At 39.5% G+C, this 27,329-nt stretch overlaps 1 protein-coding gene across 1 annotated transcript; it reads right to left on the bottom strand.

Moving 5' to 3' along the window:
- Positions 1 to 3,244: 3,244 nt before the first annotated feature.
- ERO1B (endoplasmic reticulum oxidoreductase 1 beta) lies at positions 3,245 to 25,581 on the bottom strand. The gene is made up of 16 exons (XM_083432289.1): positions 25,041 to 25,581; positions 21,269 to 21,388; positions 17,612 to 17,695; positions 16,907 to 16,948; positions 16,064 to 16,146; positions 15,200 to 15,273; positions 13,015 to 13,135; positions 12,880 to 12,926; positions 11,446 to 11,457; positions 10,760 to 10,786; positions 9,716 to 9,808; positions 9,361 to 9,607; positions 8,036 to 8,105; positions 6,822 to 6,908; positions 6,043 to 6,176; positions 3,245 to 4,602 (listed from the first exon to the last, which is right to left on the bottom strand). The coding sequence occupies exons 1-16, from the start codon at positions 25,143 to 25,145 to the stop codon at positions 4,542 to 4,544; spliced, it is 1,407 nt and encodes a 468-aa protein (XP_083288415.1). The 5' UTR covers positions 25,146 to 25,581; the 3' UTR covers positions 3,245 to 4,541.
- Positions 25,582 to 27,329: the final 1,748 nt, after the last annotated feature.

Raw genomic sequence — 27,329 nt, 5'->3', positions numbered from 1 at the left:
ACTCATTTGATCTAGTGAGTAGAATGCAGACCAAATAGGTAGCCTGTATACCACAGCAACTGAAAAAAATGAAGTGAGTGGGTAAAAATGGCTTGGTTGACTAAGCTCAATAGGTACAATATAGGAGCCTGCTTTTGCCCAGCTATAAATAAGAATATCAAGGTTATAGCTACCCTATCCTCACAAAAGAAGCTGCACCAAGGAAAGATGATTCTTATGATCTAAATTATACAAATTTGCTTTTTGCAGAATTCATTTTGCTTCAGGCACAGGGTCGGGAACTATACCCACAAATTGAAAGACCTGCTTTAGCCCAGTAGGATTGTCAGGTTCTGATTTCAGTCACACGGGGCCCCACAATAGGACCAGAACCAAACCAGGTAGACTGGGATATATCTGGCAGAATCTGGTGTTTACTGAGTTTCCAAACCTAGCTACTATTTAATGAGTTTATTTTCCAGTTAGGTGTACATCGAATTGCTGCCCACGTATATTTGGAACTTCATTTTTGAAGTCAATTACTTGAGACATTCATTAGCAAAGAAAGAACAGTATGTTTGCAGCCCACTCAGAACAGTCACATGAAGTGCCTGTTCTCTCACTTCGCCTTCGCCTCCATCTATACCATGCCTGCAGGACTTGCAACAGGCAAACAAACATGGTGCCAAAAGTCACCGATGATAGCCTACAAGGCAGACAGTAAAACTAGGAAGCTTAGAGGCCTTCCTGGGCTAGAAGCTATAAAAGCCTGACTCTCATTGCATTTATCAATCAAGTGTGCCATACTATTCAGTACAATTTTGGTATAAACTTCTCATTTGCCCTACAAATAAAAACCACTAACTTTTGTTACAAACAGCCCTTTCTTCCCCTCACATTCAGTAAATTAAGACTGAAATCCCATGGCCCTAGAAAAGCAGTTCCAGGGGCACACAGAAGGCTGTGTACACACTCCCATTGAGACTGCATCCAGTGCATTTCCATCACTGGCTCCCATCACATAAGCCTCAAGCAAGATCTATCCTGTCGTTTCTTATGAAATGCTGCATTTCCAGCCAAAGTAAATTTGATTAGAATTGAGACAAATAATGTCCTACCTGCAGTTAAAGTCCGTAATGTGTACAAAGCCTAAATCATTTCTCCCTCTCCAGCCTAAAGGTAGAACTCTTACATCGGAGGGGGAGATCTGAGGTTGAATTCCTCACCCCGCCATTATGATACAATGGCCAAACTGATATTAGATCTATAGCATTAGTAGGGCTAAATGTGATGTGGGGGGCATGCTACAGAAAAACTGGGAAATGGCTTGGATCCAAAGCTATTCCAGGACTCTGACATGCTCCCAAAGCAGGGAGTGATTTAGACTAGTTTAGGAGCAGTCTAAAATTTCTCCTGTTCTCCCCCTCCCACTGTTCTCAAACAATGTAAAACAGACAAAGGAGGGTCAGAGTACTCCTCGGACTTCGTTTTTGTCATGCTCATGCAGTTAAAACAGTTTTCAGATTCTTCCTCTTAGGGTTGCAGCGCAACAGCTATTTTTCAAGTGCACCAAAGGCACTTGTCAGTTTTGCCTCTCTGCTATGCCTGTGCAGATATTGAAAACCTTTCTGGGTGATTACATATGCAAAGTGAAAATATGAGTGTCACAGTGTCCTCCAGGTCCTATTTTTGCCAGCTTATCACACTACAAACTTGCAATGAAAATATTAACCTGTGCCTTAGCTCTTTGGGGCCCAGCAACTTGTGTATTGATGCAGCTGTGTAATCTTCATTCAGCAATTGCTTATCTGCACCCAACTGATCCTATATCCACTCCCAATTTTGGGTGGTGGACAATGGGGTAGTGTTCAACATAGCACTAAGCAAATTGTTCCATCGCCATGAGGATTTCTCCTTGCACATCTCTTCTCCCTACATGACCCTTAAACCTGTTCACTACTCATACTTCCTGTGTTCACCACCAGTTAACCCAGTAGAAGCCGTTGTGATCTTAGCTGTACATAAGTGACTTTCCAATTCAGCCTTGTAATGACTACAATCATTTTTTGGATTCAGCATTATACCTCCTTGCAAAAAGACAAGAAATTACCCGATGTAACCCCCCAACTTTTTCCATAGTCAAAGTAGCATAAGTGGGAAGAAGTGACATTTATTTGAACTTGAATTTGGAGAACTTACATTTGACCCTTGTCTATTTAAGCCACTCCTGCCAACAGAGCACCATTTTATTTGACCTTGTTTTGCAAGGAACTGTTTGCAATCAAGCATTTAAGCATTTTCATGCCCATGTTGTTAGGTTCCAACAAACATGCACCAAGAAAGAGCTGAAGATACAAGGATTGTGGGAGACCAGCATGTATTCCGTGATAGCACAGTAACATTGTAAATTAGGATGCAGAAATTATGCAACTTGAAGGTTGTCTTCAGAATTTCTCGGTGCACCTCAAACAAAATGCAGCAAACTTTATTACTAGCAGTCAATATTTCACTAGTCTTAACCAGAAAAATGAAGCCTCACTACTGGTTTCCATGATCACTAACATTTTCAAGATTCTTCTACAATCCTGAATATTTGAAACTCACTTTCCTTTGAGTTTACTTTTGATTTTGGAGTTGTGCTGCTTCAAAAGCTAAGGGGGAAACCTCAAACCACACACATGTCTACAACCAGATCTAATCAGACAAGGTGATCGGGTCAGTTTCACAACCTGGCTAGAAAACTTGCTGGTGTGACCTACTCTGCTTGATAGTCTTGTTAAAACATTCCTTTTTAACCAGGCCTTTGGTTGATTTGATTGACCTCCTATGCCCTTTTAAAATGTGAGGGGTTTTTTTTGGGGGGGGTGCTATTGGGTTGTTGTTTTTCTTTTCATTATATATTTTGTGGTTTTATATTCTGATTTTATTCTGTGGAAAGTCCTGAGACCTGTGGGTATAGGGATTTTCTGCTATAAGAAAAAAAGATGGATAAAGCAATGGGAAAATATGAGAGGATTACCATTGGCTTGTGACATTGTCTGGGACCCTATAAAATGCATGAATGAGGCACAGCAACTATATATTAAAAGCCTCCTGTGAAAGCACTTTCATTATAAGCAAAATATAAATGTTTTGAGCAAAAATAGTGCTATAACCATCCACTCATGTTCCTTCCCACATTTTCAGCTGCAAAGTTATGGAGTGGTGTAACACAAAGCTAGCAACATAACTGTATAAACGCAAACCACAGTAAAGATTACTTAGATTAGAAGTGTTTAAGAGCACTTTTAATTCATTTTAATTCAGATTATTTTACTTATCAAAGCAAAACTTATGTACAAATCTATATACTGTACCAACATTGACATTCATGCTGTACTCAAACATCCCTCACTAAATACAAATATTACATCACAGACAGCTTCTAAGTCAGCTGCTCCATCGCACGTTACAGAACTTCTCTTCCTTTGTATTTAAAATTTTAAAAATTACTTGTTTTCTGCTATTGTTCTGCAGTGACTAAATGGAAGTCCCCTTTGCAAGAAATGATCGAGAATCAAATTTCTGCAGAGCATACCCGTTTTAGTACAGACATTGTGTATCTTTTTGTAAGGTACAAATGGGAGATTGCATAGGCAGGATATGCAGTACTGAATTTCGAGAACTGACACTATTTTTAAAGTGTGTGTCTAGGAGTATTTTGCTTTTAGTCTCACAAAAATATTACGGGGCTTACCAGAACAGGGAGAATGGGTGTCAATCTTGAAAGATTGCAAGTGGTATAATTAAATTTTTCTTAGCTCTCTAGAAATTGAGAGAGAAGTTTTGGCTACATGGTAAAGAGCCAACAGCAGGCTTGAGCAAAGCATTTCAAGCTAGCAGCACTTCACTCTAAAGGCCCCTTCAGTGGACACGCATAACAGGAATTGAGGGACTCTGGAGTACAGTTAACCCAGTCTTGTCTCCTCACAGAGAAGGCAACGGTGATATGGAGAAACAGAAAATTAAGGAGGAGGAAAGGAAGCAAGTACAAAAATAAAACAAAATGTGATTAAAGAATGCTGGTCTCCCCTGGGTGCCAAGGGGCTTATTTTAGTAAAAATTTACTGGCCATTTCAGCTACTGTTAACAGACATCAAAACACAGAAAATCTTTTAACAGCACCTGGTCCTTCAGATACAAACAAACGTTAAAAATATGACCACCAGCTATTTTTGAGCAACACTGCAAGGTTTTCCATATCACCTGACTTAGTAAGTGCAGTTTGATGTAAATCAAGAGTCTCTGAATAGACAAAATAATAAAAGTTCATAACAAATGATGGTTCAAGAGATGTACAAAGATAAGCACACTGAACAGTGGAAGGATGAACATAATTTACATGTTTAAAGTTAGGTACTTCATACTTAAATATTTTGTCCAATGACTAACCTTTCCTACCTTAAATATTCAAGTTGGTATTATATCCCCCCCCCCCTTAGAACAGTTTGTATAAAGATTGATTTTGTCTTTCCCAATGTCAAATGAATGGTTGCTTCCACCACTAAGTAGAAAAGCCTTCGTTAACTTCTCTGTTGTAATAAAGCTTTGAAATTCTGCAGTTCTCGTATACTTGTGGAAAGCCTGTGATGCAGCAGGAAAAAAAGATTGAGATTAAAAAGATTGCACATTGTAATCAATCTCAAGTTAGAAACACTAAACTCCCTAGTTTGAGAGTCTCTACCTTGAGAGCACTGGAAATTAATTCATTCCTCACAGTCCAGTACCTTTTTCATGACACAATGACTGGCAATACAACCTCACAGTGTTCGTTGAAAAAGGTTCATTTTGCCAAAAATGCTGAAAAAAAAGTTACTTCATTATTACTTTTTCACCTGAAATGTTTGTGTGAATCAATACTTTGCTATAAAACAGGATTAGTGTCCTGTGCAACTGAAGATGAAATCCAGAACACTGAAACTTCTATTCTCAGTGCGGAAACTGCAGGTCTCATGTATGTGGCTAATATATATTTAGTATCTTGATCAAAATAAAAATGTTCTTTTTGAAAACGTACTAGGAGAGACCTTTGTAACAGTGTGGTTGCTGTGGATTCAACCCTAGCAGCTGTTTGAAATATTTGTAGATTTTTTTAAAGGAAACCTGAACCATTTCCTATTCCATGTACTCTTCAGCAATCATCGGGTCAACCATCAACATGTGCTGCTTCATGTAACTTAATGAAGCTATCAGGAATCTAATATACTACTCTTAAAATGAATGGGAAAGTGAAATTACGACCCCACTATAATTGGGGTCCCAGCAACTGCTCTAAATAGGGAAGAAAAAATGATTGCAATATTCAAATATACCCATCTGCAATCAGAGTGGATTTCTGCTTGTGCAACAGTAGTTCCTGTTCTCCTACCCTCTGTTGTCCCCCAAATATGCTTTAGCTGGTTTAGGAAGGGAAGGAAGAATTCTGCTTGCTTAGATGTTGCGCAACATCATTAGTATCTGGCCTGTATCACATATTTTTTGCTTTTTTTTTTTTTTAGGTTGTAGCACTTAGAGCACTGGTGTTTTTTATAACTCCCCCTTTACATTCTTGTTTGTAGAAGAAAAAAAAACCTAATTACAAAGCATTGGATCCCAGATCCCAGAAGTAATTTGACTTTAGGGGGTTAATTCTGCTCCAAATTATCCTTATGTTAACACTTTCACAATGTAAACTTGGAACACTGATATCTCATTTGTAATGTCCTTTGGTAAAGAGACCCACCCGCCACCACTGCATTCAGCTATTGGAATACATTGGACCCCTTCCATCATTCACTAGGAGCCTAATATTTCACCTAGATGTTTCATTTGTTAATGTTTTCTCTTCTGTTATAAGCCCAATATTTAATGTTGAACTGGAGTTATTCTGAAATCAAATTACAGCTTTATTTTAAGCTAGGATTTTAAGGGTTTCTGTTGGATCCCAGTAGCAGATTGATATGGGGGGGGGGGTGCAGAAGAATTAAAATACATAGCCTATAACTACATAGCTATAAAAGAATTAAGTGTAAAAATATAACTTGCCTTCCAAATGCATTTAGAAGAGCAACTATTTCTTGTCGTGTCAGTTGAAAACCTTTTGATGGGCTGTTTTCAGGAAGGTTTTTTATTTCCTTTTCCGAGAATAAGATCTTCAAAGCAGTTCCTAAACCTTGAGTCTAAAAGAACACAGTAAAACAGCAAGAATACAGACCTCCTAGTCCCAAACCCCCAACAGATAACAGAAAGGTTTTATATAGCTATCATGCAGCAATTAAAGCCTTTCTGCCACCAACCTTACACAAAGTAATACATGCAGTCTCCTAGTCCTTCACCATTTTATTTTCAATTCATATTAATAAAACCATTCTCAATAAAATAATAAAACCCTATTTTCCAGCTTTTTTCCATTATTCTTGATGAATATATAACTGCAATACAAAGAATAGAAGTCTCAACAAGGTATGATTTATATTTTATAATTACTAAAAATATTCCTATCATTGTAAGACTATGTACTGTACTCAAAGCAACAACAAAGTACAGTTTATGCAGCTGGAATTCAAGCCACAAGTCTTTGTATAAACAAAGACTGAAATTATGTGAGTGCATACTAAGGCTAATAAATATGGGCTTTGTAGTGACATGCACCACTGTGCTGATATGAACCAGCCACAAAAGGCAGAGTCCCAACCTAAGGGTTCTGGGCCGGTTGCAAGGCAAGATCCCCAAACTCCTGGCATCAGAAGAATGTGTTAGAAGGTTTTGCGTGGGAGACCATTTCACAGCCCCAGAGCATGTTAACTCACCAAAAAATCACATACCTGCAATTTGCCCCATAACCTGCACTTATCACATCCAACACAGTCCATTATGCGGGATATGTTCTTGAAATGTAACCTGAATTCTTCCTACCAATAAAAACAAAACATAATTTTTAAAGATACAATAAAAAGTGTGGGTTCGCCCCTCAACCCCCATCCATGTGTATGAATTCATCTTCTCTTTTCAGTACTAACCACCAGGTGGTGTTAAATCTGCACCGGTGCTCTCACTAGCTCAAAGTGCAGTTCACAAACCCCCTTCTAACCAAGGCCTGCAAACTGGTTACTGTACTTTCTACACTAACCACTGTCAGCTCTGAAAAGGAAAAGGTTAATTTGCACATGAAAGGTTAGGAGACTATAAAGCCAGCTGGGAACTCCAAACCCTCTAATCATGGCTAGGATAGGGCAGTATTACATAACCATACCAGTTATTATAGGAAATATTCTGATTTGCTTTAATAATAAACCATGTTTAATACAGTGGTACCTTGGTTTAAGAACAGTCCGGTTTAAGAACAATTTGGTTTACAAACTCCGCAAAACCAGAAATAGTGTCTTGGTTTCAGAACTTTACCTCGGTCTAAAGAACAGAATCCAAACGGTGGAAGGGTACCGGCGGCGGGAAGACTCATTAGGGAAAGTGCACCTCGGTTTAAGAACGGTTTTGGTTTAAGAACGGGCTTCTGGAACGGATTTAGTTCGTAAACTGAGGTACCACTGTACTGTTTTGCAAAACAGCAACATATTAAGGTAAATGAAAGAACCATTGTTTGTGACCTCCAAATGTAATGTGACGGTGCTAAAATTAGGCAAGTAAATACCATGACTAGTCTAAAACAAAAAACCAACAGGGCGCGTTCAGTGATGCAGCCCATTAGCAACAATGTACCAAAGTTTTATGGTCAGTGGAATATCCAGCATGTTTCTAGTAATTTGCTTAAGTGCTTCATAAATGTGTGAGAATTTAGAAGTAGGTTAGGGTTTGGTGAGGAGTCTTACTCAAATTAAATTAGAGAAGTTCTCATGCTGAAGCCACAGTCAAGACTAAGCAGTTCTCTATTCTGAATCATATTCTAACCAAACCAATTTCATCTGTCCCCAAAACACCTATAGACTCCCCCCCCCAAAGATTAACACCTAGTTTTTAAGTAAGACTTTTTGCCTTGTTTGCATAGCTTATGTAAACATTTCACTGGTATTACTGTATTTACCTTTAAAGATTTTGCCCCTTTTTTATCTCCGGCAAACATGGATTTTTCATCAAAGTGCATAGGGAACGACCTAAGTGAATGAAATATGTCAATGATCAAAAATAATCTAAAAACTCTCAGTCTACTGTGTAGAATGAAGTAAAAGGGATCTACGTTGTACGATTTCTCAATAATATCTCAGTGGCAAATCATAAGTCACAGCACAGGATGGCAGAACACTTGACTTAGTCAGAAGACAGCGTTAAGGCACTCTCCATGTGATCTGAGACTGAGTCAGATCTTCCTTTACATGCCCTCCACAGCAGGGATAAGAAGCCTGAAAGGCACATTCCCTCATGGAGAACCTCCTAGGGGCCACGGAAATGCATATGACTCTTACGCATAATAAAGTCAGGCCTTTCTACATACAAATCTCCCTCCATCCAGGCAAACAAAATACATTTCAACGCAGTTCAAAAACACATTCCAGCCAAGCAAAAGCACTTGAGGAGGGCATGGAGCAGGACTGGTGAAGAGAGTGGTCTGGGAAAGGAGGTGCTTTGAGAGAGCAGAAGACAACTTGCAGCAAGGGAATCAGGGAGTGCCAATTGACAAAGAGTATTAAGGAAGAAATACAAACAGAAACAGCAGGGGGAGACAAGGATACATCCAGAGGCAGGCTTGGCAAAGACCTCTCTGCCCCACCTCCTGCAATAGTCCTGGTTCCCTTCCTGAATTTTCAAGCTTTTACTTGTAGAGCTATAAAAGATGGGTATGGGCAGCATTCTATTCAATTGTTCACTATGCAGTAAACTTGCTCACATCTTCCAGTGTTGGGTCAATGGATACAAATGGAATAATTGACAAACCTGAGACCCTTTATTTTTAAACTGTATAAAAAGTTTAGAATTTCATTTTATTCATGTTTCAGATAATTAAATAACTTTATACATAATAGGTGACTTATATTTATGTTCCAGCAATTCTGCAAGGAATTTTGTCTGCTTAGATCTCATGAGTGCAAAATTACCGGCTAAGAGACTGAAGGAAGAAGTGGGATAGGAAATAGGCCAAATTCAAAAGGCTACATGCTCCCCCACACACACCAATTTTGTACACACAAGGGAAACTTCCTCTTGTCCACAGTAACTGTGACAAAAGCTAGGTGGAGGTTTTTTTTTTTCCATTTTCCAATGCTTTTCGGAAAGGTTAAGAAATGTTCTTGTTATATTTTACACTCCAGATATCCCTTTGAAGCAATTTCTTGTGGTTTCTTTTAATCCAATATTGTTCAAGCAGCTGTATCTAGTTACACATTAAATTTGGGGATGGGAAGGCACACTTACTTTGTGTCCCTGAAGATTTCTAACAAGAGGGACTTTGTCTCTGTATCCTCTTGGGAATTTCCAGTGTAAAGATCTACAATAGAACGCTCAAAGTACGATGCAACTTTTGACAATGCGCGTAGTTCCACCAAATATAAGAAATATAAATTTTTTAGCCTTCTTGGACCTTCGCTTTTTGTTTCACTGGAGTCAAAGCGATGGATAAATTCTTTGACATTGGATCCCCAACGAGGTCTCCCCCAAGTTTCTAATCAGAGAAAAACAATTTTAGACAAACTGAATTATGCTTGCACAGAGATAACAATTAAGTTCCCACAATAATGGAGATGATCACAGTATTAAAAATATAAAATACCTTCAAGTAGATAATTTGCACAAAGATGTATGTTGATACTAGCATGAAGTCCAGAAATGAGCTTATAGAATACACGTTTCTCAAGACAGAGACCTAGGTAGAATAAGCATTGTTAAAAAGCGAACTCATGAAAGCATGACTCACAGGCCTGCATTTCTGCTAAGTAATGGGCTACAGTGAGCCTTGGGCTAACATCCCCCCACTCTTCAAGCTCATAAGGAAATCTGAAGCTTTCGAGTTGGATTGTAAACAAACCACAGTTGCCTATGGCCATAATAAAGCCATGATTTCCAAACTCAAGTATTCCTCAATAACAAGGTCCACAAGTTTGGACATCAAAGAGTGATTTGTTTAAAATGGGAAGTGGTTCTCTCCTTTTCACTGTGTACCAGAGGAAGAGGGGAGAAGCCAAGCTTGAGGCTCATTGTGATTCATTTGTGTAGTAGAAACCCACAATTTCTCACTGTGTCTGAACAAGGTTGGATCTGAATGTGCAGAAGTGGCATGGAGGGTGTGGGAAAGGATAAACTGGTGAAAGGCACTAATGGAGAGCATATTTGAGCATATTATGGGATGAGAGGTAAACTTGGGGAAATAATCTGTTCCGAATACTTTTATAAACACTTTATTTTAATGAGACCTGTTCAATCTGAGCTCTTACAGTTTCCAAAAGGTGTAAGAGCACAGTTCCTACCTCCAGTTCAAGTGACCCTGCAGTGTTAGCTGTACAGATGCATTACAATCTATCTGGAGGTAAAAATCAGAAGGTAATGTGGAACCTTAAAGATTAACAAGCTAACTGTAGCATGAACTTTCACGGGCTACAGCATTTTTATCTCTAGCCTATGAAAGTTCATTTCACAGTAAGTTCATTCGTCTCCAAAGGTACTACAGGACTCTCTAGCAGCTAGAGAGTCCTGTAGTACCTTTGGAGACTAATGAACTTACTGTGAAATGAACTTTCATAGCTGCATAGCTTGACTAACATAGCTATCCTCTATTTTGGAGGTATAGAAATGCTAATGAACAAGGTACTTTGCTCACCTTCTAGCCATGTATAGAAAGATTCTCCTGCAAGCACAGAAATAAATTCATATTAGTAGCTTCAACAAAATTCCAGATTTTAAAACACACTAGACAGAAACCAAAACACAGGGCATATGATTTAAGGAAAACCTGAATCTGTTAAAGACTTGACTCTCCATCTGTCACCTTCACACAATTTAAATTGTGAAGCATTGATTTTTCTATTTTGAGGGGCAAGTTTCAACATCAAACATCAGAGTAGCACCATTTTTGCAAGTACCGCCCCCCCAAAAAAAGGATGGACAAGTATTTGTGTTCCAAATCCTAACTAGTCTTGTTCTGTACGTTTTTATTCTCTTTCTCCCTCCTTGTCCACTTCTTGCTCCTTAACCCTCTCCTCACCTTGTAATTCAGCAGCAGTATTCAGTATTGAGGTATTTTAAAGATGTACCGTATTTTTCCATCTATAAGATGCCCCCATGTATAAGACGCCCCGCCCCCTATTTTGGGGGACTCCAATTTAAGAAAATTGGGGGAGATGTATCCATGTATAAGACGCCCCCAAATTTTTGACATTATTTTTAAGGGGGGAAATCCTAGTCTTATACATGGAAAAATACCGTATATCCAGCATACTGAATGTATTGTATTTAGTTGACATTAAGGGTAAAAGTGAACTTGTAAAGAATATTATGAAGACTCACCATCATCCTCTCCTGAAAAAAAAAAGAAAGTTGCAGAATATGAGAACCATTTATTCCCCTTATTTCTCTACCGAAAATCAAACACACGTCTGTTATTTTTAAAATATATAAACTTTTTGATTTGTGATTCACCCCATCAGTTATTTAGTTCAGGCACAAATATATATGTACTAAAATAATGATCTTACACTGTACAACAATGATAAACATTTAAATGCAATATAGAGAATCAACAAACTCAAATAATGCTGCAGCATTTGCTAATTTTACTGATATTTTGAAAAGTAATTCTACATTTCCGAGTTGTACAGGGATCTCAGTTCCATAAAACTTTTTTTTTCTTTTTTTTCTTTTTTTTTGGCAAATTGTAGCTTTGCTTTCCTATTCCTGGCAAATAGTTTCAAATAAAATGTAAGTTGCATTTGATTAGGGGATCAAGGGGAAATGTAATTACAACCAGAACAAATTATTTTTTGGAACCAGCGTTCCTTATGGATGCACAAGTGGCGTACATAGCTCATGGTGCCTTTTGAAAAGTATAGTTAAGGTGCTAGCAGCATCCCGTCTTGGAGAGATAGCCATAACTATCAATGCTGTGGTACCATCAAAGCTAATTTACTTTTGTGAGTTGTATGTCAGTCCTGGTAACTTCATGTGATGCAGAAATGGCCAGATTGTTAACTGGTATGGAATACTGTAAGTATATTGTTGCAATGTTTCAGGACCCAATTCAAAGTGCTGAACTGACCTCTTTAGTCCTTCTGTGCGCCCCCTCATCTGCAGATATAAGGTAGGTGGCTACCAAAGAGATTGTGTCATCCACACAGACATTTGGCCTGTTTTTTCCACTGCTATCTTTTATACAGGCTCTGAATGGCATTGAGTCTTTACTGTTTTTCTCTTGCTGCTTGCATGTTATTTTACCGTCTGTAGTTTTTGCTGGTGTCTTTATTTCATATATTACATTTTAGAGGGCATTATTACCAATATGCGGATGACACACAACTCTATTTCCCCTTGTCCACTCAAGCAGGAGGAGCAGTGGGCGTGCTGAATCAGAAGCTCAATCCAGTCAGGAGAGTAATAGTTATATTAGCAATAGTGGAGTAATAGTTGTATTGAATATTGGCCCATTAACATTTTATTGTATATAGCCTAGAGGCAGTGGCTATAGACAACTAATACATTTAACTAGTAAATGTAGCATTAATGATGATGATTTGCTTTGCAAGCCACCTTGAGGGCACTTATCAAAATGCAAGATATGCATCTTATGAATATATAAACAAACACTAATGCTTGGGGGAGGAACATTAGCAAGTCTAATTAAGTGGGCCATCTCCATTCATTAAATCCTTGCTGGTTTCCTAAATGGCATGGCTATATTGAACCTTCAAAACCATTCTTATAATTACAAAGTATTTAGTGACCCACCCTTGCTGGGTGCCAGAGGGTTTAGTGGACGATACACTGATCGTGGCCTAAAGGAAAAGAGATTAGAAATATGTTTTTGTAATCCAAACAATCTCAAATGTTTCAAAACAAATTCTGCCCGCCCTTCCCAGTTACTTGAAGCAATTTTCTTCATAGATACTGTTCCATACTCTCCATGCAGAGGGCCCTTTGTATCCAGTGTAACGTTCTGGATTCAGCAGCAAATCCACATACTGAGCATCAGGAGATCTCTCATCTAAAGAAGAAATAGAGATGTTAATTATGCATTAATTGTACAATTGTGTGTGCATTTACACACACACATATACAGGAAGACTAATGTAAAAAGTCAAATGCATTATTACTACTGATCACATTACATAGATGCTTATACTGATGGCAAATTGCCCCACCTTATTTACATCTTGCCCTTTATTATCTACACTTGGAACAGGAGACTTATTTAGACAAAGTAAAATGCTTCAGCAGGTAGCCTACTGCTACTTCCCTCTTCATTATTTGCAAAATGCTGGGAAACTAGATAGAACAGGAGTACCAAGTTACTCATTACGTACACTTCAAACATGCACAATTACACATGTGAGTACAGTATTTTATTAAAGGAGCCTAATTTCCAGTTATGGGGAACACATTTTAACTTTCTTAATTTAACTTGTTTATCTAATACTAATTATAACCACATAAAAAGGAGAAGAGAGCCAGTGTGGTGTAGTGGTTCAGAGCGGTGGACTCGTAATCTGGGGAACCGGGTTCAATTCCCCGCTCCTCCACATGCAGCTGCTGGGTGACCTTGGGCTAGTCACACTTCTCTGAAGTCTCTCAGCTCCACTCACCTCACAGAGTGTTTAAGGGACGCGGGTGGCGCTGTGGGTAAAAAGCCTCAGCGCCTAGGGCTTGCTGATCGAAAGGTCGGCGGTTCGAATCCCCGCAGCGGGGTGCGCTCCCATTGTTCGGTCCCAGCGCCTGCCAACCTAGCAGTTCAAAAGCACTCCGGGGTGCAAGTAGATAAATAGGGACCGCTTACTAGCGGGAAGGTAAACGGCATTTCCGTGTGCGGCTCTGGCTCGCCAGAGCAGCGATGTCACGCTGGCCACGTGACCCGGAAGTGTCTGTGGACAGCGCTGGCCCCCGGCCTCTTAACTGAGATGGGCGCACAACCCTAGAGTCTGTCAAGACTGGCCCGTACGGGCAGGGGTACCTTTACCTTTACCTTTAAAAAGGAGAAGACCCAGATAAGAAGACAAGGCAGCTGTATACATGGGCTTATAACTGGTTCTAGAATGAATATTTATTGTAAGAGCTGTTTTCAGCACTTTTGATGTTGAGTGTCCTTCATCCTCTCTCCTCTCTTTGACTTGGAATGCAACATTTTGTTAGGTCTTTTGCTTTGTTTTTGCAACTTGAGGCCTTTGGACACTAGCTGATCCAACACTTTCCAAGCACAATACTAGGGTACAGGTCAGATGATCTTGCAAATCATAGGTTGGTAGATTATGAACAAGAAGAGATTTAGCTCTCTCTCGCCTTTAGAAAAAATTATTGAATAAGTGCCACATTCTCCGTTTCCCATATAATGTTCACAGTGACTTTCAATTATGTCCAAATTGGTAAATAATGATCAGTGTTTGCACTGCAAATCACAATCAGAAGTCATGGCTTGAAGAGGGTTTCTTATCCCGCCTTAGTTTTCCTATTTAAATTAAGCCTATTCTGGTTTAAAATTATTAACAGTATTTGAAGATTTGGACTGTACAAGTGGGACCTGCAACCAAATGTGGCAATGTAGAGGATGCCTATTCAGGATTCCAGCCAGCCAAGCCATCTTCAAGGATACTCCATATGCTTGTCCCTCACATCTGGATTTCTGTGTCATCATTTCCACCACCCTTAAGTCAGCATTTCATTGCCACCGAATGTGCTCAGTCCTCAGTCTTTTCTTCTCTCAGAAATACTTCTGCTTCTGAAAAGAGTTGGGTTCTTTGGATCCTGCTGATACCCGTCCTCTTGTTCACAGGTGGTACTGTCTTGGCTATATCGGGACCCACAATTGGGGGTGTTGATCTTTAATAGGTTTACTCTTCACAGCAAACTATGTTTAGTGCTAAAACTAAGAGACGGGGATTGCATGAGCCCACGGTTCCTTTTGGTTTGGAAGATCAGAATTGAGGCTGTTTTTTAAGAGCACATTATAAATATTTTGGCATACTTTCTCTTTTGTGAAGTACATGAAGATGATTTTCAATTGACTTAGCTACACATTGCCTTATAAAAGATAGTTCAAAAGAATGAACAAATTTACCATCCGGTTCACAAAAATGGTCCTGTGAATCATCATATCTGGCCCAGTCAATGAAAGCCTCTTTACTTTGGTTGCTGTGGAAAGGAGAAAAAATAGACTAGTGGTAAATGGACATAATATAGTCTCATTTTTCATTTTTATATTTTTCCCATCACTTTTAAAAACAGAGTTTGCTACTGACATCGTCCCAAAAGGACCTTCAAGGAAGCTCACAAAAATGAAAAGGCTTTTTTTTTAATAAAAGTAATCTTATGAATCTAACACTGACTACATGAAACTGTCGTAAGAGCATAAAGTGCAACTAATTTCTCATGAAGTAACACGACAAGTAATCAACTGCCAAGCTTTCATACAGCACTAGTTTATAATTAACACTAGAATTGTATATTCAGCCCAGATACATAGCACTAGTTTGTTTAGATAGCTATCCTTGAGACCATCATGCTAGCAAACATGTTTATATGCTGTTGTATCACTTTTTAATCCTTACTCTTTATCTAGCATTAGCACACAGAACTTGGTTGAAAGAAAACGGAGGAAAAATTCAGCACAGTCTGCAAGTGAATTTCAAAATTAATGCCTACGTACAGTACTACCAGCAGAGAAACAGTTCTGAAAACTAGGCGTCAATATCTGGAACAGCTTGCTTCCTCCGTTTGTATTCATCATGTCTTTTTAGTTTAACTGATAAAAGTATGTTTGGACAACAGCTACAAATAAATATGTTTTGTGTAAGTGAAATCTAACACTGGCATGTTCTCTTTACCACAGAACTTACAAGAATAGTATGTATGGAGAAAAGTCCAAAAAGAGCTAAATATATCAAGCCTTGCCACTCCAGTTAACAATGAAAAAAGGGCTTACCTTAATGTACTATTAATTGCTCCTAGTTTGTTAGCTTGTTCACAGTCTTCGAGTTCTTTGGTATGGTTTGCTTTCTTTGAATACTGCAAGGCAGAGTATATGATATTTAATATCACCAACAAATATATTTTTCGTTTTAAATCTTTAGGGCATTTGCCTGTCACTTACTCAATGCAGCCATGACTGACAAGCGAGGTAACACCTCACAAGCATTAAATGCACTTAATATTTCCAAGTATTACCATTCTCTGGACCAGAGACAGAAGCTTCTATTCTTATGCACATTTATGGTACTGCAGGCCATAAATTCTACTATCACTAATTTTTATTTATATATGCATATCTGGGATTTAAGTATGCATTAAGGAGAAGTATTTTCAGTGTTTGCTTAACATTTCCCCCCAGAGGCAATTTTACAAGTGACTGTTTAACAGGAAGCTACATTATAAAAGCTTCCTGACCAGCTGCCCATGCTACCAGGTTTGGCCCACTTAGCTTCTGATCACCTTGGAAAACAAGGTTGGGAGGGGGGAGCCCAGAGAGCCTCATCAACTGTATCCATGGCAAGGAAACACAGTGGGACTTCCTAGCACTGCTGCCAGCTTCAATTCTCTCTCATAGGAGGGGGGGGGGAATGCACTCCTATACAAACAGCACCTAGAATGCACCATCATGCTTCACCACTGGGTAAACATAGCACAATGCTATGTCAGCTGCTAAAGAAGCAGGAGTAGATAGCTATTTCTTGCATCTGAGGCAAATGCATCATGCCAGTCAGATGTTTTCCTAGTGCAGTGGGGGGCAGAAAAGTCCATATTTTTTATTTCAGAAGAGCTTACTCACTTTGTTAGCACTCCCAGCTTTAATTCCAACTGGTACTTTACTCTAGAAGAAGCAAACAAGTTACATGATTATTCAACCTTTTCATTCGCAACCCGCTCATTCTCAACACTGACTAACTAAAGATTGCTAAATCAATGAGCCACGCCAGCAAGAAACCTTTTGAGCATCAATACTCCACACTGGGATACAGTTCCATTTCATTTATGATTTTACCATTTTTGCTATGGGTACCCTATGCACATTTACTAGTAAGCAAGCTCATTGAAAAAAGGTCAGTGGAACTTCTCTATGAAAAGCTTAGGATGAGTTAGCATTTAAATCAGAACTGTTCATAATATGATGGCCAAAAATCTAAACACACTTTAAGCCCCTGTCGTATTACTGTCATTAATAGCACTGAAAGATAGTACCCTTTGAGCTCCGAAGTTATCTTATCTGCTATTTAAACTGAACTACAGTTGCCTATCTTTACACAAAACTAAAATTTCACTAGCAAAGTAGCTTTCCAACAGCAGTCAATGTGTTGCCAATAAAAGCTGTCAAACTTCCTGCAACTCTAAAGTATGTTAACCCCCACTCCCATCAACACAGAATCATATCAGTGTTATGCAAACTCTTGCAAAAATGGCAGTGAGTAAAGTTCCATATTATTCTGTTCCACAAAGGCAATACTATTCTGGTTTCCTCCTTTATTTGCAAACATACCTCAGGACAAGGCTCTACATGGCAATCTCTGATAGAACAATGGCCATCGTCAGCCCAAAAAGGACAGGGTCTCTTCAGATTGACCTTAAAACCAAGAAACATATACATGCTGTCAGTCAATTAATTTTGAACTAAATAGGGAAACTTCCCTTCAATAGATTAAGCTTTCTTATAAAAAAGGTGAAAGATTAGTGCTCAGCAAACAAATATCTGGAGTTTTCATTTATTCGGTTGACTTAAAAATATGAGCCAGCTACAAGCATGGGGTGGGGTGCCCGCACAAGCAATTTCTGAAGCTTTCTTCTGGGAATAATTTGATTTGATTGCATTAACAACATCTCAATACCACAGCACAAAATACAGTCCAGTGCTTTTTTGTGCCTTCTCTGGCCTCACATGAATGATCAGTACAAAATGTGATTGATGTTACTTGACCTATTTTGTAAAAGTTCTTGATCAGAGAGGTTGCTGAACCTGAATTCTGCAAGTTACTCAATTCATCAAAGGGGGAAGTGGGAAGCCGCAGTGATGTGCCAATAAAGCTTTACAAACAGTTAAATAAAAAGAGCTGAAAGAACAAAACAATCCTATCCATTGTCTTTTGAAAATTCTTATGTACCTATTGCTAAGAAAGAACTATTATTATACTTTTTAACACTGCAAAATCTTCTAATTTTTTCAAGATAATGAAAATAGGAACACCCATAATCGAATCAGTTACTTGTCAAATGTTGATGTCTTGCAGCGAATATAGTTGTATGAACCTATGTTGAAAATGTTCCTTATTGCTTGTGTTTTGTTTTATTGGTGTGCTAGAGATTTGTTTGTGCAATTTGATTGTAATATATTTAATATAAAAAAGATTCAGCCAAAGATTTCCACAGAATAACCTCACAAGTGTTGTTTGTAATCAAGCAGATCCAGCACATCCAGATTAAACAGGAATCACACGTCTTCCAGGAAGCTTAAGCTTTAAAATGCAAGCCCCCACTTCAAGTTACATCAACAGTATTAATGGTATCAGTGCAAAGGAAGACAGTTTCCAAGATCAAATATTCTTAATCCTCTTTCAACCATAGCACAAGGACTTATCTAACATACAATTGCAGCCACAGCTGATATGCACCACTTAGATATTCTTTAAAAGATTACAGCATTCCTTAAATCAAACCTGGTCTGTTGGAATCTTACATTTAAAATAGTTCATTTCTATTCCACACTTTGATAACTGAAAAGTTTCAGTTTCCTTTAATATACACAGGCCTCAAATTTTGCAAAAAAAAGTGAGCTACAGTTGCTACAGTGCACGTATCCCACATGCAAGTTCAGAAAGTTTAGAATATTGTTTCAAATTTTTAATTAGGACAAATCTTTCCCAATTAAACCTAAACTACTTTTAAATGTGTAGAGTTCACACAGTAATCCAACAAATGACTCATATAGCTTATGCAACATTTTTATCAACTGCTGCTGGATACGAAAAATGTCATAAGCAAGATAAAGAAGTTAAAATCTTTTTAGTCGAATCGAAGTAATACATAGCACTCTTTTTGGGGTGGGATGGAGTCAAAGAGGAAATTGTTTTTAGCAACAGGCAACTGGGGAGAAACATTACATTTTCTAATAGGCACCTTCTGACTAAGCCAGTTGTTCATAATGACTACACAGCTACTATTAAAAACACAGGGTTGGATCCAGAGAGGCATGACCTGTACATGTGTGCTAGGCCTTTCTGGGTCCCACCAATGATCCTTGTAATAAAATTAGATGGGACTCAGAGGCCTACAAGGGATGATGAAAGATGGACAGAATTCAGGGAACTTGCCCTGCACAAGAGGAAGTTCCTTTTTAAAACACTTTTTTTTTTTTTTTTTGCAACATGGTTGCAAAAATAAAATAAATAAAAATGGTTATCTTTGGTCATTCTGTGAGTGGGAAGAGGACAGGTGGAACAAAAAATTATATATGAAGATGCGGTGAACAATAAAACAGAAAATCCTAAGTGTTAACAAAATTTCTAGCACAATTGCCAATGAAGTTGGTAGCTGGACTACAGAATACTTTACAAAGGGTAATAATTTTTCTTTTATTCTTTTAAAAAATATTACAGATTTTCATGAACTACAAAAGAACATACAATATATTTTGTTGTTGTTATTCTTCAGATTATAAAGTCTTTTGGTTACGTTCAATGTAACACAATATGGTATCCGGAGGTAGGGGGAGAGATTAGAGGGGAGAGGGTGGATGATAAACTTACAACTATTTTGATACAGCACTGTATGAAACAGAAATGGCCACATTAAATGTTATAACCTTCAGTTATACAGCTTATCAAGAGCAAATTCCAAAAGCAACAGGTGTAGACTGTATCTGCTTCACATTCACAGAAGACAGCATTTATCTAACATTAGTTTACTTTCACTATAGTACACCTTGGATCAAGCAATTCCGAAGGACGTTAGCTACATTTGGTCATCATTGTTTGCTCAAACCTGATAAGGTTTTCATTTAATTCTTCAGGTACTGTTTTTAACCAATTCCATTAAGAAAGAAAAGGCTAACCAACTTACCTGAAGCCAATTCCAGGTTCTGAAGACAGCAGTTACATCAAAATGAGGTTGGTTTTTTCCAAAAACTACCAGAACATATTGAGTTTATGTTTTGTGATTGTAAAAGGTTTTAATTAATTTCAATTTTGTATTTTTATATTGTTGTGACCTATTCTGGGACCTTATGGTAATGGGCAGGTTAAGAAATCCAACAACGGTATATAGTGTTTCAGAGTACATTACTGCTCTTCCAACCCACAGTGTATTTCCTTTCCACACTAATTTGAAGCTTTGAGGTAGGTTTGATTTTTAGTACAGTTTTACTATAAACCCTGTATTTCTTTTACTTCGTAGGAGAACAGAGAAAGAAAAATCGATTTCACTAAGCCACTGTTTCTCAAGCGATAAGCCAGGACCACCAGTGGGACTTAATCTTCTTTCCACTGCCAATGCAGTGCATCCTCCCTTACCCACCCCATCCCTGATCATACTGTAGCCTTTTGGTTGGATGGATGCCAATTCCCTGCATACTGAGTAAAGGTGCCTGTGGGACAGAAGCTGGGAGCAGAAGGAGGGAAAGAGAAAGAGAGAGATGAGAGGTCTTGCTTCCCATAGGAATTTAAAAAGAGATAAAACATTATTTTAAAAAATAGAACAAAGTGGTAAGAGAGGGGAAAGAGTTACGAGAAGAAAGTTGTTAAAGGAGGGAGAAGTAAATGTAAAAAAGCAGGGATGAAAGAAACTAACACTTTTGGGCTAGGTTAAGAAGGAAAAGAGAAAAAGTGACAGCAGATAGAGTAAACATACATTAAAGAAAAATGCCGGGGTGGATATAAAATAAAAAGCCTTCTCCATTTAGAGCCTTGTATTGGCAAATAACCCCCAGATAAAAGTCTGAATGATGGAACTCCTTTCGACAAGAAAACTACTATGCCATAGAATTTAGTAATTTCCAAAGAGAGGTTAGGTATCAACAGAAAATATCACCACCAGTTTGTAAATGGTGGGCCTCAGTAGTTTTCAGCTCACTCACATGGACCAAGGAGCACAGTGTCTGAGAATGTCTGCACTAAACTATATAGTAATAGGACATTTTTTACTCTACCTTGTAGTATCTGAAATAGTCCCGTTCTAGAAGTTTCTGTATTTGGGGGAAGATCTTAACATTGTTGAAGTCATCAGTGCTCTCTATGTCGCATAAGCAGTCATCAAGCACTCCTGATAACTAGAAAAACAAAACAAAAAGACGAAATGGCAATATCACTTATAGCTAAAAGTTTTTGATTGAGCAAGAAGACAATTAGAGAGAAATCATCATATAGAGCATTGCAAATGGCATTTGCTTGCAGGAATTTACATGAAACCCACACACATATGAGCAAGGTAACACTTTTAGGTAACACTTTTAGCACTTATAGCAAAACAAGCATTTGCATTTGTGATACACAATCTACGCACATTTCATGTGACTCTATGTGGAAATGCCACTTGTGCAGTAACGGGGTGGTGTGTGGGGTAAGTCTTCAGTAGCTTATTATTGAATGCAATGGGACAAAGCTAGCAGAATTATTAATAGTATGCAGAATACATTTACCATCCTTCCTTAATCTATCTAAAATATTGATAGAATTTGCTTTTATTAGCTTAGATTTTAATTAAATTCTGTGCAGGGAATCCTTTATCACTCTTTAACAGAATGTTAAATTAGATAATAAGCACACCCCCCCCATGTTTTGTTTGCAGTGTGCCATTGGAATTCAGCAATCGTTTTCAGTTGCCCAGTTTGCACATAATACCAAGTCAAACTATGGGAGCAAACATGCAAGCTCCAAGATAAGACAATGGCTGCTTTGGTCCTGCTGCTGTGAGCCATGTGATGGTTTGGCATGTTGTGTCATGTTGTGTATGAACCCAAGCTTCTGGTTTATCATGCTCTAGTTTAGGCACACCATGAGCTGTTGAGCTGTAGTCAATGTTTGTTCTATGGCTTACATCTCACATTTTAGCTCACAGCAGCAGGACTGGAGGAGGAGAAAAGCAGCCAAGCTTCTCTGGACACCTGAAAATTTGCAATTACCCATAGTTTGGCTTAGCGTTATGTGAAAACCAGGTCATTGTATAAACAGGTTATCATTGTCAGTATTCAACACTATATTTTAAGAATGCACTGCATTTCCTTAGAGGGCGACCAAAAACCCTGCAATATTTATTTATTATGAAAGTGGAAAAATTCAAAGCATTGTGAAACTGAAACGAGCTTCCTCCCATCATATAAGACTGCTGAGATTGGAAGTGTACTTGAATTATATTCACTTTGGGAATTCTTTTCATTAAATCTGATGGATACATTTATATTCAGAATTTCAGTCTAAGCTTTAGAACTATTCATTTTATTTCTATAGCTGCCAATACTAAAAAGCAGCAGTGCATTTTTCAAGGAGGTCAGAACAGTATATATTGTAACTTGTAGGCTACAAACATATATACACTTACGATTAAGTCTCATTTAACTCCTAGCCTATAAAGCTTAAATCTATAAAAGAGGATTCTATAAGGAGGCCAACCATTATTCATGCTTTTTATAATGCTTTTAAGATGAGAATAAGTATTTCAAAATAAAACTTTCTTGTTTTAATTATACATTAAAAATCCACTTTACTTTTCCCCCTAAAAGAACTATATTAGAGATACTGTACATGGAATGATGTCCAGTTTTAAGCCTTGTATTTTTTAAAAATAAATCAAGCACATTTAAAATACAGGTGATCTAACACTGGTTATCCTTATTAGTAATATTATAATACAAAGTGTAATAAAATAATTCAATCAAATGTTATATCAGGTAAACAGCAAAATGACAAAGAAAGTCGCTTGGAAAATTTCTCCTGTTCTTGTACGTAGGCATGCAAAATAGTGAGTAGCTTTTTGGAAATCCCAGGACGTGAGCAAGTTACACGAAAATAGTACAGTGGTACCTCGGGTTACATACGCTTCAGGTTACAGACTCTGCTAACCCAGAAATAGTGCTTCAGGTTAAGAACTTTGCTTCAGGTTGAGAACAGAAATCATGCTCCGGCGGTGCGGCGGCAGCAGGAGGCCCCATTAGCTAAAGTGGTGCTTCAGGTTAAGAACAGTTTCAGGTTAAGTACAGACCTCCGGAATGAATTAAGTACTTAACCCGAGGTACCACTGTATCTCCCATAAGAATGGGAACATTTTAAAAGAATTACCATCATCTCCACTAATCACATGAATAACATTTGGAGGGAAAGTGAGACTATGCTCTGTAATAAAAGTTTTCCATTTCCAGTGCAACTGCCTTTGGGATCCATATTAGGAGGCTGAATGACTGGACACCTAGAAGTTAGGAGTACGTGTCACTTCAAATCCATGCCACTTTGTGAACAGACAGCACATAACAACTTGAAATTGGCTCCTGGAATATTTCTTTTTCCCACACCTGCTCATTTTGTGGACAATCTGAGGTACAATTTAAGGATCATCTAGAAGGGCAACCGGTAAGAAGGAGCAGTGCACATCTTCAAAACCAGAAGCGGCACTTAACTATTACAAGGAAAACCAAAAGGACACTTCAGCTATAGAATGTTGTTTTACAGGGAGGGGGTAGAGAGAAAATGGGCTGAAAACATTTAAGTTAAACATTGTGGTCTGAAATACTACAGAGTATGGTTATGCAACGTCAAAAGCTGTAATAACAACGAACATCATAATCAGCAAGAAGCAAGTATTACTTTCATACCCAAATCTGAAGAGTAGACCAAATCCACAATTATTTTAACAGTTGTTTGCTTCTGATCTTCTAGTGCAGGTATACTCTACACAATTGATACCATTCAACCTTTTGTATAATTTCAAAGAAAACCAAACTGAAATATTGTTTCCCATGACAAATCAACCTAGAGCTTGCATGTAACTCTTAACAGTAAGGGGGGGAAATATGCCAGTTATGCAAAGCATTTCTTCTCATGCTAGGAAAAATTTCCATCTTATTTACCTTGAAATACACTATAAAGACCACATAGCTTCTTCCTGCTAGCAAAAACATCTCTATACACATGTTCTTTCCCCTGATATAATATAATCCCATTTGACACACTCTTGGCTCAATTACAAATTAGCATCAAACATCTGCCAAGCCAAGGCAGAGCAAACACAACTGATCGCATCTCCCCAAGGAAGACCTCAACTGTATCTTACTGAGGAAAGGAACGATTTGGAAACCCTTATTAAAGATGCTGCTGTTGTCTCCGATTCACTAAAGCTGCTTGCATCTCTACTCTCACAGTTAAAAAGAGGAGCCACTGAACAGGCAGGATCAGGCCCACACCTGCTGGAAGGCCGTCCAGAGAATTGGACAGCTTAATAAAAGCTTCATAAAGCACCCGAAATTTTCTCAGCGCTGTAAAAAGAGCACAATCCTTGCGTCCAGGGTCACAGTCTACTAAACAGGAAGAAGGGAAGAGAAAATCAAGCCCTGGAATACCTAAGGATGGGGCCAAGTTGACCTCCCCCTTGCCCTGGCAATCTTTCTGAGAGGTGGGGAAAGGGTGCAGCCCTCGAGTGGCCTTACGTTTCGGAGGCCAGAGAGAGCATCCCTTTAGCTCTGCCGTCCCAGATGCGGTCCATCAGGGGTAGCCAACACGGTGCCCTCCGAACGTGGGGCTGCAATGCCCGTCGGCTCTAGCCAGCATGGCCAACCGTCAGGAGGGACGATGGGAGTTGTAGTCCGGCCACATCTGGAGGGCAAGACGGTGGCAACCCCTGCTATGGAGGCACGGAAAGCGTTAGCTGACAAGCCCACGGGCAGACTCCCACCCAGCAACCCAGCCGTCGCCGCCTCTCGCTCCCCTTCTCACCTGGGCCTCTGCCGCGCACCAGAGGCAGCCCACGGTGGCCGCCGCCAGCAGGAGCTGCGCCGCCGCCTCCGCTGCAGTTCTCCGGGCAACTCTGCTGATGCTCATGCTGCAGAACCCTCTCCCCGCTCGCCCCGGGGCAGAGGGCGCCCCTCGCCGCCGCCTCAGGGCAGCCCGGAACACCGGAGGATGCCTCCCTTCTCCCCGAGGTTGCCACCGACGCCGGGAAAGAGGAGCCTGCCGGGCGAGCGGACAGGCGGCCGGCCGGATGCGCCGCGCTCACCTCAGGCTCCTCAGCGCTCGCTCTGCTGCTGCTGCTGCTCTACCTCCTCCTCCTATTCCTCGCAGCCCCCACGCCGCTCTTGTTGTGCACGGGGAAGGAGGGAGGGAGAGCGCACGCCCCAGCGAGACACTTTCCTTTTACCACAGGAGAAGGGGCGACAGCGGAGGCTGCCCTCTCGGCTGCCGCGCAAAGCGTTTCGGGAAGTGTAGTGCGACGCCGTCACCCTTCGCTCTTGCATTTCTCTTGCCTCAGAGGCGGGCGGCGAAAGGGGAGGGACGAAGGCCGCAGCCAATGAGGAAGGACCACGCGCCCCTTCAAAACAAGAGGAGGCAGTTTGTAACTGTCACGAGGAGGGGAAGGTCCCGCGGGGCGGGGGTTGGCGCTCGAGGGGCTGATGTGTCTGTGGCGCCCGCGTGCAGTGAGGGGAGGAAGGGGCAAGGCGTTAAAAAAAAAGTGATGCAATAGCATCACTTGAGAAAGGCTTCTGTGCCTCGTAACTCCATTTTTCTCTCACAATTGCACTTAGCGTTAATATATAGAGGTGTGTTGCTCGCCCCATCCTGCGTTGCAAATCCGTCACGCTCAAATTCCCTGAAGCAGCATTTAATATATATATATTTGTCTCTATGCACATATGCGCCTCCTGAATAAGCGGGAGGAGGGATGTCTTTCACTCTGTAGCCTTAAGAACCCAGGCCCTTTGACAATGAGCTGATGTGTCATGTTGGGGAAGAGGAATATTATTTTTTATAAGAATTTTATAATAATTAGAGGAAATTGTAGCACTCAAAAAAATAAAAGGAACGCCACCGTTTTTTTAGGAATCTGATTTTCTGTCGAAGGAATGTAATCATGAAATCAGTACATTTCTTGTAAATATACTGAGGCAATGTTCAGGGTTTTGTGGGGGCTGTGACAAGGGTGTTCCTGCTTCCTTCCTCATTGTGCTTAAGGAAACCGTTCCAGTCACAATATCATTAATCTCCCTTGCTGCCTTGCATTGTATGTGTTTGTGTGTGAGAGAGACCCATGGAAGCTCAAGCCATTTTCTCAGCCAAATTTCTGAAACCAGTGCCCACCGATTGCAGTGAAGTCAGTTGCTCTGCAAGCTTCATCAACTCACCCCTTTGCTTTTAAAATTGGATTTCTGCACCGTGACAGAGGCAGTTATGCACCTCGGCACTCAGATCAACCACAATTGCATTTAGTTCTCGTAATAAGACTTGCTGGATCAGTCCAAAGGCCCACTTAGTCCAGCATCCTGTTCTCCCAGTGGCCCATGGGAAGCAATGTCTATGGGAAGCCTGCAAGCTGGACTTGAATGCTGGTACACAGCACTTGTATCAGAAGTATAATTTGGCCTTTGGTGGATTAATTTATGGTATCCAAGTGGAGGTGACTTGTGCAGGGTTCCATATGAGAAAAGGTATGTGAGTGACTGCTCTCCCAAATAAATGAGCTACTTAGGAATCAGTTTCTTAGTTTTGCCTCCCTGAATAGGTTATAGGGCCTCATGTCTGGGAAAAAGTTCACCTGCCATATTATATTTCAGAGGAATTTGCCATGTGTGCACTTGATAAATAATATATTGCTATGTGGAGATTATTGGCTCTACTCATGTAACCAGGCTAAATGCTTTATCATAGAGCAGATGGCAGCTTGTGTTTTTTTTTTAATTTTAACCCATTTGTCTGCAGTAGGTTCTTTCAGTAATGTTCCTTTTTTATCAGGATGAGACTTGGAAAGGATATAAGTTATATCTGCTGGGTACAGACTACTAAATCACATTTTGACTGGAAAAGCATAATAGTTATTACTAAAATCTTCACAAAAGCATAACCAGGCACTTTAGGTATGATAAGGCTCCTGGAAAGCTCTCAGTGAATACTGATGTACTGTATATAGTGGTGTGTTCTATAGATCACTGGGAGCCAAAATGCAAGTTTATTTCAATATTCAACTTACAACAAGAGGATTCAAAATTTATTTGCAGTAAAACATGCTGAAAT

This window comes from Podarcis tiliguerta (assembly GCF_965153285.1).
Source record: "Podarcis tiliguerta genome assembly, chromosome: 3".
NCBI classification, from domain to species: Eukaryota; Metazoa; Chordata; class Lepidosauria; order Squamata; family Lacertidae; genus Podarcis; species Podarcis tiliguerta.
This window is presented reverse-complemented; position numbering and strand designations above follow the sequence as displayed.

What these genes read in the sequence shown, in the direction of transcription:
- ERO1B (XM_083432289.1), bottom strand. Translation starts at nt 25,145, where the DNA reads ATGAGCATCAGCAGAGTTGCCCGGAGAACTGCAGCGGAGGCGGCGGCG. An exon ending in GGTGCGCGGCAGAGGCCCAG is followed by an intron (nt 21,389 to 25,040) that starts GTGAGAAGGGGA and finishes TTGTTTTTCTAG; the next exon opens with TTATCAGGAGTGCTTGATGA. An exon ending in CCATTTTTGTGAACCGGATG is followed by an intron (nt 13,136 to 15,199) that starts GTAAATTTGTTC and finishes TTTCTTCTTTAG; the next exon opens with ATGAGAGATCTCCTGATGCT.